The following is a 13799-nucleotide window of genomic DNA, read 5'->3' as shown; positions in this document are numbered from 1 at the left end:
CTACATACTTACTTAGTAGAGATATTTTATAGATAGGATGGTGCTTAATACTAGAACCCTATAGCATTATCTGTATTTAAAGGCTAAATGTAGAAGAGACCCAGGAAAGGAGATTATTAAAGAACAGGAAGAAAAAGAACTAGTAAAGAGCGGTATATGAAAGTCAGGGAAGAAGAGAGACGTAAAAATCAGAAGGGGCAATTGACAGTGTCACATAGGAAACTAGGATAGATTGTTAAAGAGTTCGTTGTGTTTGGCTATAGGTGATCTTTGGGCGTCTTGATGAGAGTTCTTTTAATTGTATGGTAGGGATGGAACCGAGATCCAATGAATGGAGAAAGGAATTAGGAATAAAATTGTGGAGTATCAGGTGTGGACTGCTCTTTCTAGGAGTTTGGCTTAATAGAAGAGTGTAGGGTGCTGTTTAGATCATGTTGGATTGATAAAGGTTTTGTTTGTTTCATTAAAAAATAGTATTGTGATTTTATTTTCTTATTCAAGTATAATTAACACACTGTGCTACATTAGTTTCAGCTATACAACACAATGACTTAACAATTTCACACATCTTTCAGGGCTCATCAAGATATAACCCCATCCCCTCTTCTGTGACAACAGCTAGTTAATTTTTTTTTTCTGTTTAAGAGTCTATTTTTTCTATTGAAGAGTCTATCTATTTTTGTCTCTTTTTTATTTGTGCATTTGTTTCTTAAATTTCACATGAGTGAAATAATATGATATTTGTCTTTCTCTGACTTATTTCACTTACCTTTATACCTTCTAGGTCCATCCATGTTGTTGCAAATGGCAAGATTTTATTATTTTTTACATTGGAATAGTATTCCAGTGGTGTGTGTGTGTGTGTGTGTGTGTGTATCCCCTCTTTATCCATTCATCTATGAGTGGATACTTGGGTTGCTTCCATATCTTGGCTATTGTGAATAATGCTGCAGTAAACATAGGGGTACATGCATCTCTTTGGATCAGTGTTTTCATTTTCTTTAGGTAAATGCCGAGTAGTGGAATTACTGATCAGATGGTAATTCTAGTTGTAATTTTTTGAGGAACCTCTATATTGTTTCCCCACAGTAGCTGTTCCAGTTTGCATTCCCTCCAACAGTGCATGGAGGTTCCTTTCCCACCCCGCCCCCCCACATCCTCACCAACACTTGTAATTTCTTGTGTTTTTGATTTTAACCATTCTAACAGGTATAAAGTGATATCTCAATATGGTTTTAACTTGCATTTCTCTGATGATTAATGATGTTGAGCATTTTTTATGTGTATGTTGGCCATCTGTAAGTCTTCTTTGGAAAAAGATCTGTTCAGGTTCTCTATTTTTTATTTGGATTATTGGTTTTTTTTTGGTATTGAGTTGTGTAAGTTCTTCATGTAGTTTGGATATAAACTTCTTATATGATATATCATTTTTAAATATCTTCTACATCTTGGTAGGTTGCCTTTTTGTTTTCTTGATAGTTTCCTTTACTGTACAAAAGCTTTTTATTTAGGTGCCGTTCCAATAATTTAATTTTGCTTTTGTTTTCCTTGCCAAAGGACATATTTAGAAAAATTGTTTCTATGGCCATTGTCAAAGAAATTACTGCCTATGTTTTCTTTTAGGAGTTTTATGGTTTCAGGTCTCATGTTTAGGTCTGTAATCTATTTTGAGATTATTTTTAGGTATGGTGTAAGAAAATGGTCCAGGTTCATTCTTTTGCATGTAGCTGTGTAGTATTTCCAGCATTGTTTGTTAAAGAGACTGACTTTTCCTATTGTATATTCTTGCCTTCTTTTTCATAGATTAATTGACCTTAAAAGCATGGGTTTATTTATGGATTCTTGATTCACACTGATCTTTGTGTCTACACTTGATCTTAGCCAAAAGGCCGAGAAGCGATTGATCTTTGTGTCTATTTCTGTGCCAGTACCATACTGCTATGATAACTATAGCTTTGTAGTATACTGAAATCTGGGATTGTGATACCTCCAGCTTTGTTCTTTTTTTCCAAGATTGCTTTGGCTATTTGGAGTCTTTTATGGTTCCATACAAATTTTAGGATTATTTTTTCTAGCTCCGTGAAAAATGTTTTTGGTATTTTGATTGGGATTGCATTAAAAGGGTAGATTGCTTTGGGTAGTAGGGACCAATCCATGAACATGGAATACCTTTCCATTTGTTTGTATCATCTTCAATTTGTTTCATTAAAAAAAAAAATTACTGTGATTTTTAAAGATGGGAATAGTAGAGAATAATGATCCAAGAGGAAAAGAGAGGCTCAATACAAGGAAGAGAAGGCATAATTGTTGTAGTGAAGCCCTTGATGGAAGTGGAAGGAAATTACAAAGATAGGCTAATTTATTTAAGAAGGATCCCTTTTCCTCAGAGGCTGGAGAGGAGGACAGATTAGCCATTGGTAAGTTTTACAATAATACATTAAGGAAATTTGGGTGATGTCCTGCCGAATGGCCTCAGTTTTATTTCTGAAGGAGGAGCTATGTTACATACTAAGAGTGAGTGAAAAGATGGTAGGTGTGAGACAGGACATTTTAGATGGGCCACATGTGGATTGGAAAGCGGCATGCAGTAGAATTTCTGGGCGTTGAGGAGTTGCCTGTCCATGTGCCATCACATCAACTAATACTCCTGTGTGATTTTCCTTAGAGGACTCAGTAACTGGATATAGGAAACAGGAAATTTGTCAATTCCCCAAGAGCTGGCGATTTTGCCATTCAAGTTTTGTTTTAAATAGGAGTTTGAAACATGAACAACAGAGTGGCTAAAGTGAAAATTAAGGAAATTAGGTCAAAGAACTTGGATTTAAAGCCAGCAAACGAAATATCAAGGCGTGGTCATCTTCCTGACAATGAGGAGCAGATGTATCACAAGAAAAGGAGTGAGGGAGCTGGGCAGATTGGTAGATAAAGCCTAAGGCCTAAGGGGTAGGAAGGAGGGGAGGATGGGGTAGTGGGAGGGAGAGGGAGTACTTGGACATACCTCTTACTTCAAAGGTGGCAGTTCTGAAAAAAGATAACTCGCTAAGATAGGACTGTGGGAGTAGGTGACAAAGAGGCATGGAATTAGGGTCATCTGAGAATCTGTCCTCTTAGCAAAGAGTTGGAAACATGGCCTCTGGAGTCAGACAATCTGGGTCTGAATCCTGTTCCCTCACATATTAGGTATGTGACCTAGGACAAGTTCCAAGTGTTGGTTACTCATCACTAAAATCAAGATAATAATAGTGGGATTGAATGAGATCATTCTTATAAAGCATTTGCTTAGTCCTTTGTATAACTCAAGTGCTCAATAAACTTCAATAGTAGTAATAATAATAATAATTACTATTATTGCTGGTTCCTCATTTAGATCTCAGCTCCTATGTCACCTCCTGAGAGAGAACCCTCTCCAGCCAGGCTGTAAGATATAGGCCTCTTCAAGTAACCACCCATCATTTTGGTATCTAGCATTATCTATTCTTGTAATCTAGTTGTTAGTGTGAATAGCTCCCCAATTTAGATTAAGCCAGGTCTTATTAACCATTCAGTAAACTATGTGCTAACACATAGGAAGGGTACCCAGTCTCCGAAGCGTTGGTTGGGGAAAAAAAAAAAAAAAAAAAAAAAAATACTAGTACCTCTCTCTGCTGATGGAGAAATCACATGAATACTGCTTGTTAATAAAGTTGATTTCTAGCTTCATGGTAAAACTTTTAGATAAGGGCAAAGGGTAAACAGCCAGCATCATGGTTTTCTGATTTTATTTTACAATTTTCCACACAAACTTGTGCATAGTTCTCAATTTACTGTTTTGGTTGGGTAGATAAAGGAATGACTCCTCTCTTCCAGACTGCACTGAATTTAGCAAACTGAGCAAATGCAAACCTGTTGCTCAGAAAATGAAGCTTATTTTAAGGCATTATTTTTATTTTTTTGCCAGAATGTCAAACCATGACTTTAATCATGAGAGAAATTGTATTTAAGTATTTGAGCCACAGTTCAAATATAATGGAATCTGGAACTGAACATTATACTGTTAGAGTCAGAGGAAGCTGGTAACTATTTCCAGTCTTCATTTGTAGGCACCTTACAACAATGTAGATGATATTTATTGTTTGTCCTAGTGTCATCTTAGTCCCCTGGACACATGGTCTTTTCAGGTTATCATTGTCACCCCCAGTATTTAGAAAGTAAGGCTCAGGAGGAGCAGCTTATGGGATACATTATTTCTGAATTTGTCACTCCTTTCCAAAGCTTTATAAGATTGAAGATGGAAACATTCTTTTATTTGTATAAAATGTTATATAAAAGCAGTGCCTTCTCATTTTTGAAGTTAAAAATAGATCTTCACCAATTCTTCTCAAATTAAAAATAGGTATGAATCATGATGATTTAGTGCAATTTCCAAATGTATGGTTGACCACTTCTGCTTTAGGGAAACTAGATTTTAAGAGTCCAGGTTTGCTTTTCTTGATTATTACGTATTCCAAGTAAATTTAAGTTTGTTTAAATATCTGTCCCACAGTGATTCATATAAGCTTGAGATAAGTTCAGCAACTTGTAATGTTAGACTTAGCTGGAAATAATCTATCTATAAACACTTTGAGAGCCTTTTAAATAGACTTTCAAGTATAGCATTATCTATACTGATGTTTCTATCATCAATGCACATTTTTATTATAGATTTTTATTTTATTGTAACATTTTATGTGCTGCCAGAAAGTGAAATATTATGTATGATTGCTATGATAGTCTGACAATTGTAAACTATTGATCTTTTTTCCAATTGGACAAAGCAAGAGATTTTACAAAAGTAATGCACATTGTTTTTCTCATCAACAAGGCCTTCTATCTCAGTGACAGTCAATTGGAAAATACATATCTTCCCTTTTTGGATAATGAAATAGTGTAAAAAAGGAAACTATTCCTATAAAAAATTATTCCCAACTAATGTTCTTATAAAATACACAGAAGGGGACTCATATTTTCTAGACTGATTACTAATGAAATTTAATACAGATGATTCCCACTTCAGTGACATTAGAGAGTCTTGTTTGATGATATGTTATGCATCCAATTTTGACAAGAACATGTTCCTAATATTTCACATGCTTTATTCCCAGAATTTAACACGTGAATTGGAGAACAGGGAAAAGCAGCAACTACAGATGTTGGATCAACTTAAGGAGATCCAGAATCACTTTGAGACTTGTGAGGCCAAACATAAGTGCGCTGACCTTCAGATCTCAGAGCTGACTCACCATGCTGAGGATGCCACCAAACAGGCCGAGCAGTACCTTCTCGAGTTCCAGCAGTCAGAGGCCCTGAGACAGGCAGCGGAGAAGAGGAGAGAAGAGCTGAAGACGAAAGCTCAGGAGTCCATTAGACAGTGGAAGCTTAAGCATAAGAAAATAGAGCGAGCACTGGAGAAGCAGTCTGAAACTCTTGAGCAACTGACAGACAAGAATAATCAGGTATAAAAGCCAAATTCCTAATGGGTGATTTTTGCTGTGACCAGCCATTCATTCATCCATCCTTTGAACAAACACTTGAATGCCATGCTGTTCATATAGTCTATCAAGATGTCCTTGATAGAGAGTCTTTATGTCTTGGCTATTTCAAGGTAAAAAGGAACTTAGTTTTTTAACTTCTTAAAGCCTTTTTCATAGTTTAACATTCTGTAGATTTTTAGAGTTTGGCCCTTAAAAGAGATCCACCTCCTCCCCCATCTCCCAGTTTAGCTTTTAGTTCCCTAAGTTGAAATTGTTCTTTAATATTCAAATGGAAAAAGAGTAGTGAAATCTTCCATAACATCACTTGACTTTCTCCCCCAGTGCATGAATTTTAGAATCTCATCTTGTTATGTATTTCAATTTAAGTATTAGTTGGAAAGAGACATTTAAAGATGTGGTAGTTACTACTGGACCATTTTTTTGGCAGTAACTACAATGGGTTTAGTTAAATGAGTGCTGTTCACAGTCTCACTGAGTAGTGTTATCAGGTCGCAAGCCTCTTTAAAACTCGGCTTTTGTGCCTTTTTGATAGCAACAAAAAGCATTTCCCTGATCCATGTGTGCATTTCAAATCATCTTTTCTCTTGTATAATCAGTTAGTTTAAATGGATTTTATGCTCCTATGTTGATTCTCAACTCTATATTTGGGTTGAATTAAACCAAGATGTTTATAATATGATCAGGAAAGTCAGGGTTGACTTTTATCCATGTGTATTCTTGGTTTATCATTTTTCCTTTGTCATTTGTCACTTGTCAAGAATTCTGAACATTCCAGAAGAATAATCATTTGGATAAGTTGACTTTGTTTCAAAAGAAAACAAACTGTGGGGCAATTATATTTATAAAATCAATTGTCAGCCCTTAAGAGTGACAGATGCTTATTTCAGATGAGCTGGCATGGAGAAGATGCTTTACCATTTAGATACGAATGTCTCAGATATAAGATGGAGGAAGTGATCACCTTGGGCTCACTGTGGAGGGCTTTTCAATTTAACCCATCTGACACATACTGGGTGACTGGTTGCCCTGAGGTAAAGCAGTTCTAAAGCTTTCAGACTTGAATCTGAACTGATTTGATCCCAGGAAATTGCTCTACCTTGATTATTCTGTTGTCAGTCTGGTCTGGTAACTGGTTCAGTGAGCATGACTGTAGGGGAGGCAGCTAGAAAGAAGGGGGGGTGGTGAGAGGGGTAGACTGATTGAGAAGTGTCTGGGGACTTTACTTAATTAGAGGAAATTTAGAAGAGTCCATGTCATCAGACGGTATCCTAATCCACAATGCAGAGTTTTCTAGATGGAATTTTTTAGAATATTCACAATTGTTAAACAGTTATTTCCCAGAATGCTCCTGATATAATTATTTTTATCACTTAGCATTGCTAATGATAAGCAAAGAAGTAGTTTTAAAGTGATTGCTACAGTTAGGGTAGTATCACAATTATCACAGCAGGCTTTGTAATTTTCACTTTAAAAGCCTTAAAAATTAATGCAGCATGTTGGAGTTAGAGCAATGGTTAATCAAAGAAGAAAGGGTAACATATTTCACTGCAAATTCAAGTGTCCGGTAAATCCATGATGTGGAAATACACTGTAAATAATTTCAGAAAAAAAGCATGTATATTTTTATGTCTTAGTGAATAATACCCCTAAGGAGTATTTAATACTTAATAAAATCACAAAGCCACCCTAAGGCATTAGTTATACAGCCTATTCCTTTTTTGTTTTGTTTTGTTTTCTTTTTTTGGATTATTTTCAAAAAGTGACTCCAGGGTATATTTGGAAGTATGTATTAAAATAAAAATAATACTAATTTACAAATAAAACACATTATGTTTTACAGAATAAATTAATTGCTTACTAAGTAACTTTGTTAAGCCATTTTCCATGCTTAAATGATGCAATTTTTTGTGTTTTCTAAATACTTCTATGTCTACTTCTCTCTTTTTCCAGCATAATTTATTTTATGCTTTAAGATTTGCCACTTAAAAATGTAGTAGAAAGCTAAAGGGTTTTATTCTCCTAAAAATTGCACTGATTTCTTTTTTTCTTTTTTACATTTTTGGAATTTTGGTAAGATTATCAGATACATATTCTGTTATAGAACTACTTCATTATTGAATGATATGAAATACCAAACAAAAAGCAAAGCATTGCAGAAAAAAAAAAAAAACCCAGGGAGATCAGACTGTATACTTTCCTTGAAAGAAAATGGCATGGATGTTGACATTAGGAAATCATGATGTTCTTTAAGAATATGTAGATGAACACATATTGGAAGACCTAAAATTCTGTAGATACAAATAAACTAATCATTAGTTGTGATTTTTGTGTCTTTATATTTTTTATTTTTTATGCATTTTGTCATCTTTTTTAAAGTGTTGTTTGAAGTTATTGGTTCTTGTATGTGCTTTGAAAATGATAAAGGAAAAAAATGTTGAACTTGGATTCTGATCATAATGTATGCTTTTCTGAATATTTCCAAATTTATATAACTTTTTAGGTTGTTTGTTTTTCTTGCTGAGTTGGCAGAATAATTGGTTTGGCCCTGAATATTGAGCTTTTTACTTGATAATATTTGACTTCAAGAATCTTAAATTGCCATCTTTTCCTTTTGTGTATTGCCTTCATGCTGAGGAGAAAAAGAGTGTATGTAATATATACTGTCTTTTAAAAGCTGAGTTTTTTAATTTAAAGGTTGAAAAGTAAGAAGGATCAGTGATAAAGTACATTTTAAATATGTACCATTTCTATCACATGCAATTTTAGAAAGGCTCATGTACTGATATATTAGAATAATCCAGCAGTCTGTCTGCATGTACCCTCAAATGCAGAAAAATAACTTTTTTTTTCTTTCAAAAATTTCTGTCTACCTTTTAGTTAATTCAAACAAATAAACAGACACAACTTGCATGTACTTTGTGGTCAGGCTTTTGAGGAGTTGGTTCCTGTTCTTATTAAGGTTTTAGACAGTATCATTCTTCTGGCTTCACACAGCCATTTTCAGTCCTTCTTTCACAATCTTCTCTTATAGCTTTTCATCTTTGGAAGCAGGGTTTGTTTGGTTAGAACATTCTCTTCTCATTGATCCTGACTGCTGCTTATTTTCCATTATGCCTCCACATTTCTCAAAGATTTTTACACCTGGCTTCCCCTCAACCTGTTTCATTACATGCAAGTCTTATCATCTTTGATGATTCCGAAGTTCAAGTTGGCAACCCATTGAACTCTGTGTCCTTAAGCTTCACTAATTTCCCATTTTACAGTGACCTTCAAGTTGCTCAGCAGCTAATTTCTGTGGGTAAAATTTGTCCTCATCTGTAATTCTCTATGTTCATATCTTCAGTTCCAAAATTTCAATCTCTGATCTTACACATTTCTTTTATTCCCTTTTCTTTTTTTAACCATTAACATCTGATTTTGATTTTCCACATTCCTCTGGTTGACCAGCCATTTCCTGGAATCTATTTTTTCCTGTCAACTGGACTTCGTGAAAAGCTCCTCTGATGACATGCACATCATCATCTTCAGTTTCTTCTTCCACCTTACGTGTCTTACTGATCATCAATCTGGAATCAAACCAACTCTTTACTTTTTCCATTTCCACTCCTGAATAGTACCAGCACAATTTACGTAGAAATATCAGTTGGCTCCTATAGTGGTCTTGATTATCCCCATCTCCCCCTGCCCCAGTCCGTTTCGTTCAAAAAGTAATGCAGGCCAGTTACCAAGCACACAGCCCTGTTCCAATCAATGAAGAATGAGTTATGAAATCTGTTGGGGGAGCTTCCGGTAAACTCACTCCTGAAGAAGATACCTAAGAGACATTTTCTCCTTCTCTGGTTTTGTTGTATTTGGCTGTGATACCTGCAGTGGCTGAAGCTGGCTGTCTTGCAATGGTCCTGAGAATGAAGTCTCACACACAGGGAGGTATTGCCAAGAGAAGTTCAGAGAGGTGGACCTGAACTTTGGCACCGTGTCTAGAGCCGTTCTGCATGGAATGATATTAAATTGCCTTGTAGTTTAAGTCAACCTGAACTGGAGTGTTTCTGTACCGTCAGCTGAAGATAGTCAAGCTGATATGAGACATCAATTCTGGAAGCCAGGAGCTTTAAGTAAAAGAGCCTAAAATGTAAGATTGACTAAGTGGGGAATAAAGTGGGGACCGGAGGAGCCTACCTTTCTAAATGGAAAGTTGGCAAATTGTGCTATTGGAAGTAGTTAGTTGAACCATTGGAAATCATATGTTGGGTTAGTGATGTTGTGCCTCAGAGTGGGGTATTAAATGACCAGAATGAAAACTTGAGGACGTTGGCGTGTGCTGTGAACATACTGCAGCCTTCAGAAGAGGCACACAAGAGAAAGACAAGTGTAGGTTGAAGCCTGCCTGTCTATATAAGCAGAGAAAAATAAATAATAAAAGCAGAGAGCAAGATGTTTTGGGGGTAGAGAGATTGAAAATCTGCAATTTATAATCCAAATATACAGAGTCTGTAATTTGGAGTTTTTTTAGCATTGGAATAGCCAAATGATCTATGCATGCTGAAGTTAGCCCAAGCAAGAGAGGGAGGTAGGAAACTTAGAAATAAAAATGGGATAAAAAAACAAGCCTGATTTCTCAGGCCCCTTTCAAGTGCTTCTCCTTAAGCATTCCTGGCCTGACAAAGGGGATCCAAGTCCATTGTTTTGAATCCCCTCAAGATAAAGCTTATTCAACTGAGGGCCCCTGGGAATGTCCAGGATATTGAGGTAGCAGTCGAGACACGGTCATTTTCAGACTCAGAGACCATGTCTAGACAAAAACTTGGGCTGTGGTTACCAGCCAAGCAATTAACAAAAAGAAAATAGAACTTACTTAGTTTTTAGTAACTATATTGGCAAAGAAATTAAAAATTTGACCAATATAGTCTGTGACTGTCCACTCTAAGGCTGCCACCCATTGTCATGTGATGTGCTGCTTGGAACACTGAAGCAGAGGGCAAAACCTGGAGAACTGTAGAGAGGCAGAGCCTGAGTTTTGAAGGGCTCTTCTTGAACTGTTCCATCTGTGGTGTTCCTGTTATGTGAGAAAAATAAATACCTTTGCTGTTTAAACCAACTTCAGGAAGACATTATAGTCTTTTGTGTTCCAAGATGTTTTACCTGCTAAAGCTTCGTCTTGAAAATATAATTTTCATTGTTAGAGCTGCATGGAAGTCTCTTAACTTCTGGCCAGGGGCGTCTGTTATGTGTTCCACACATTAATCACTGTCTTGAAGCCACGTCTCCTTGTTCTCAGGCCCGTCCTGCATGTCCTTATAGCCAAGACTTGATTCTGTCCATTTCTGTCTTCTCTAGTATGGTAAGCAGAGTGACCTCCCAGAAATGAGTTACCCTAATTTTTGGACACTGTGAACATGATGAGCTGTCACTCTCATGATTATGTTATATGGCTCAGTTGACCTGAAGATAAGGAGATTATCCAGATGGGCCTAATCTAATCACAAGAGTCCTTAAGAGCATAGACATTTTTCTGGCTGTTGAGAGGAGGGAAGTCCAAGGCTTTGAAACAAGAGAAAGATTCATTGTGGTGTCACTGGCTGCAGTCTGAGGAGTCCATGAGCCAAGGAGTGTGGGTGGCCTTAGAAGCTCAGAGCAACCCCTGGCCCAAAGCTAGCCAGAAAACTGGGACCAGAGTGGTGAGAGCATGGAACTAAATTATTCCAACAACATGGATGAACCTGAAAGTGGAGTCTCCCCCCAAAGCCTCCAAGTAAGAGCCCAGGTCAGCTGACACCTTGATTTTAGCCTTAGGAAACCCTGGGCACAATACCTCTCCTGGCCTTAGGATCTATGGAAACAGAGAGATAATAAATGGGTATTGTTTTAAGCTACTGAGTTTGTTGGAATTTGTTACACTGAAATAGAAAAATAATACATCTACCCTTAGACCCTATAGTTCTAGCCATTTTTCCTGCCTTTCAAGGTGAATTCTTTCCTCTGTGGACCTGAGTCTTGTCAATCCAGGGACCTTGCTTTTTCAATTATACCTCTTCTTCACAGAGTTGATCACTGTCTTGAACAAATACCTCCTTGAGATCCTGGCTTCTCCTTGAGCTTGAATCTTCTGTCCAACCAAACTCTTTTCTACTAGTCTTCATCCCAACCCTATGATATAGGTGTTATTGTTATCTTTATAAAGATAAATAATTTCCTTAAGGCCCAAGAATGACTTATGGCTGGACTGAGAATCATATTCAGTTCTTTCTGGTCACAGCCCAATTGCATAACCACCTCCTTTCATTATTTCTCATGCTAGCTTCATTCTGTTTCTCCTTTGCTAAAACTGACAAGGATTTGAGGAAACTATTTTTTTGGAGTGATTGCCTTATTGCAGTTTATCATGAATTGTTTCATACTGAAGTATAAAACATAAAGTGTAAAACTTCCTTGTAAGTATTTGTGTCTTTAGTCATTATTTCTAATTCTGAAATGAGAATCTTAATTTTCTTTTTTCTGTCATCAAGCTGTGACATGTGCCCATAAGCAGGGACAGAGATTGTTCTCAGTGCCAGTGTTGGGGGTTGATGGGGAGAAATGATTTCAGCTTCCTTAGCTGCTGGCTGGCGCAGGGTGATGGACGTCCGGTCCCTTGACTTTTCTCTTGAGTCCCTTCCCAACCTCTCCTAATCCTAATCTTAATCTTAATCTTATTTCTGTCTTTTTGGGACTTCAAGACTCCCAGTTACATACTGGTGTATTTCTTGTCACTAACTTTCTTTATTAATGACGGTTGATGTCTTTCTTAGATTGTATCTTCATATATCTTCCATATATTATCTTCCATATGTTTTTTGAGGTTTCTCCTTTTTAAAAGTGTGCTATTGAAAAAAAAAACTGTGCAATTAAAATGCAGAGAATTGTTATTTTAATTAACATTATATTATTTCAACCTCTGGTAAATTATAATAGGAGTCTTTTTTCCCCCCATTCTTTTGCTGAATCTTATCCTACATTTAAATACTTATAATCAAGGACTGACCTGTGTTGGTGATGAGAATCTGAAACATATATTTCAATGTGGCACTACTTCAGGGTAATTGTATTTTTCTAGCCTGAAAATTATTTTTCATTAAAAAAATGGAAAAATACAAAATTTTATTTTATGAATTTTTCTTCTCTGTGTGTATTAAACTTTATTTTCTGACAGTCCCTATGATGACCTTTACAGTGAATTTTTTTTTTTTTTTTTACCTGATAGATTCTAAAAGAAAAGGATGAATTGAAAAGCCAGCTTTATGCAGCGTTACAACAGATAGAGAATCTTCGAAAGGAATTGAATGACGTCTTAACCAAGCGTGCCCTTCAAGAGGAGGAACTTCACTGTAAGGAGCAGAAACTAAGTGATATTAAGGCTCATCAAGCTGACCTTGAACTAGAAGTCAAGGATTCCCTGGACACTATCCATAGGCTGGAAAGTGAATTGAAGAAGCAGAGTAAGATTCAAAGCCAGGTGAAAGTTGAGAAAGCTCACCTGGAAGAAGAAATCGCAGCGCTAAAAAAGGGCCAGGCCAAGGACAAAGCTCAACTTCTCGAGATGCAAGAGGCTGTCAAGGACTTGAGTGCCATCCGGGCCGATCTCGCTAATAAACTGGCTGAGGAACAGAAAGCCAGGAAAGAGGTGCTTAAGACCCTTGCTGACCTCAAGACACAGGTGAAATCTAGAGATGAAGAAACAGCTACAATCGTTACACAGTTAAAGCTAGAACGAGATGTTCACCAGAGGGAGCTGGAAGATCTCACATCATCATTGCAGAGTGTGAAAACTAAACACGAGCAGAACATCCAGGAGCTGATGAAGCACTTCAAGAAGGAAAAGAGTGAGGCTGAGAATCATATTAGGACACTGAAGGTACCTGTGCTGAATTATCCTGATGATACTGAAGGAATTTTTCTGGTGGCTCATGAAGTTAATAAAGCGTAAACTTTTAGAGATCATTTTGTATTCCTAAGCACTGAAGGGAAGATAAAACTAACAGTAAAGAGGCTTATTCTTGCCTGTTCGGCCGGGTTGAAATGAGTTATAGCAGCCACCTGGGAGCACCTATTTCAGAGCACTGAAACCCTTTAAAAAGAACGTTTAGCTATTTTGGGAGTTCAGGAAAGGCAGAGGTGGCAGTAAGTCGTGGACCTGAAACGTGCCCTCATTCAACATTTGTGACCTCCCCAAAATATAAAAGGCAAAGACTTGTCAAGGCCATAGAAGCTATAACCACAGTCCTTATTGGCATGGTAACTAAAGTGGATCCGCTT

At 36.8% G+C, this 13799-nt stretch overlaps 1 protein-coding gene across 7 annotated transcripts in view; it reads left to right on the top strand.

Annotated features, from left to right (window-relative positions):
• Window positions 1-13799, top strand: part of CEP128 (centrosomal protein 128) — a 383316-nt gene that overhangs the window by 113039 nt on the left and 256478 nt on the right. For all 7 annotated transcript variants that reach the window (XR_008417279.1, XM_053889680.1, XM_053889682.1 and 4 more), the window contains 2 exons: window positions 5121-5471; window positions 12748-13398. Coding sequence is in view for 6 of the 7 variants with exons in the window: in XM_053889680.1 (XP_053745655.1) it covers window positions 5121-5471; window positions 12748-13398 (1002 nt within the window). In the remaining variant the exon portion in view is untranslated. The remainder of the gene's footprint in view (window positions 1-5120; window positions 5472-12747; window positions 13399-13799) is intronic.

The sequence above is a fragment of the Panthera pardus genome, unplaced genomic scaffold (assembly GCF_024362965.1).
Source record: "Panthera pardus isolate Hobbes unplaced genomic scaffold, ASM2436296v1 HiC_scaffold_24, whole genome shotgun sequence".
Classification (NCBI taxonomy): domain Eukaryota; kingdom Metazoa; phylum Chordata; class Mammalia; order Carnivora; family Felidae; genus Panthera; species Panthera pardus.
Note: the sequence above shows the minus strand (reverse complement) of the source record. Positions and strands in the feature narration are given on the sequence as shown.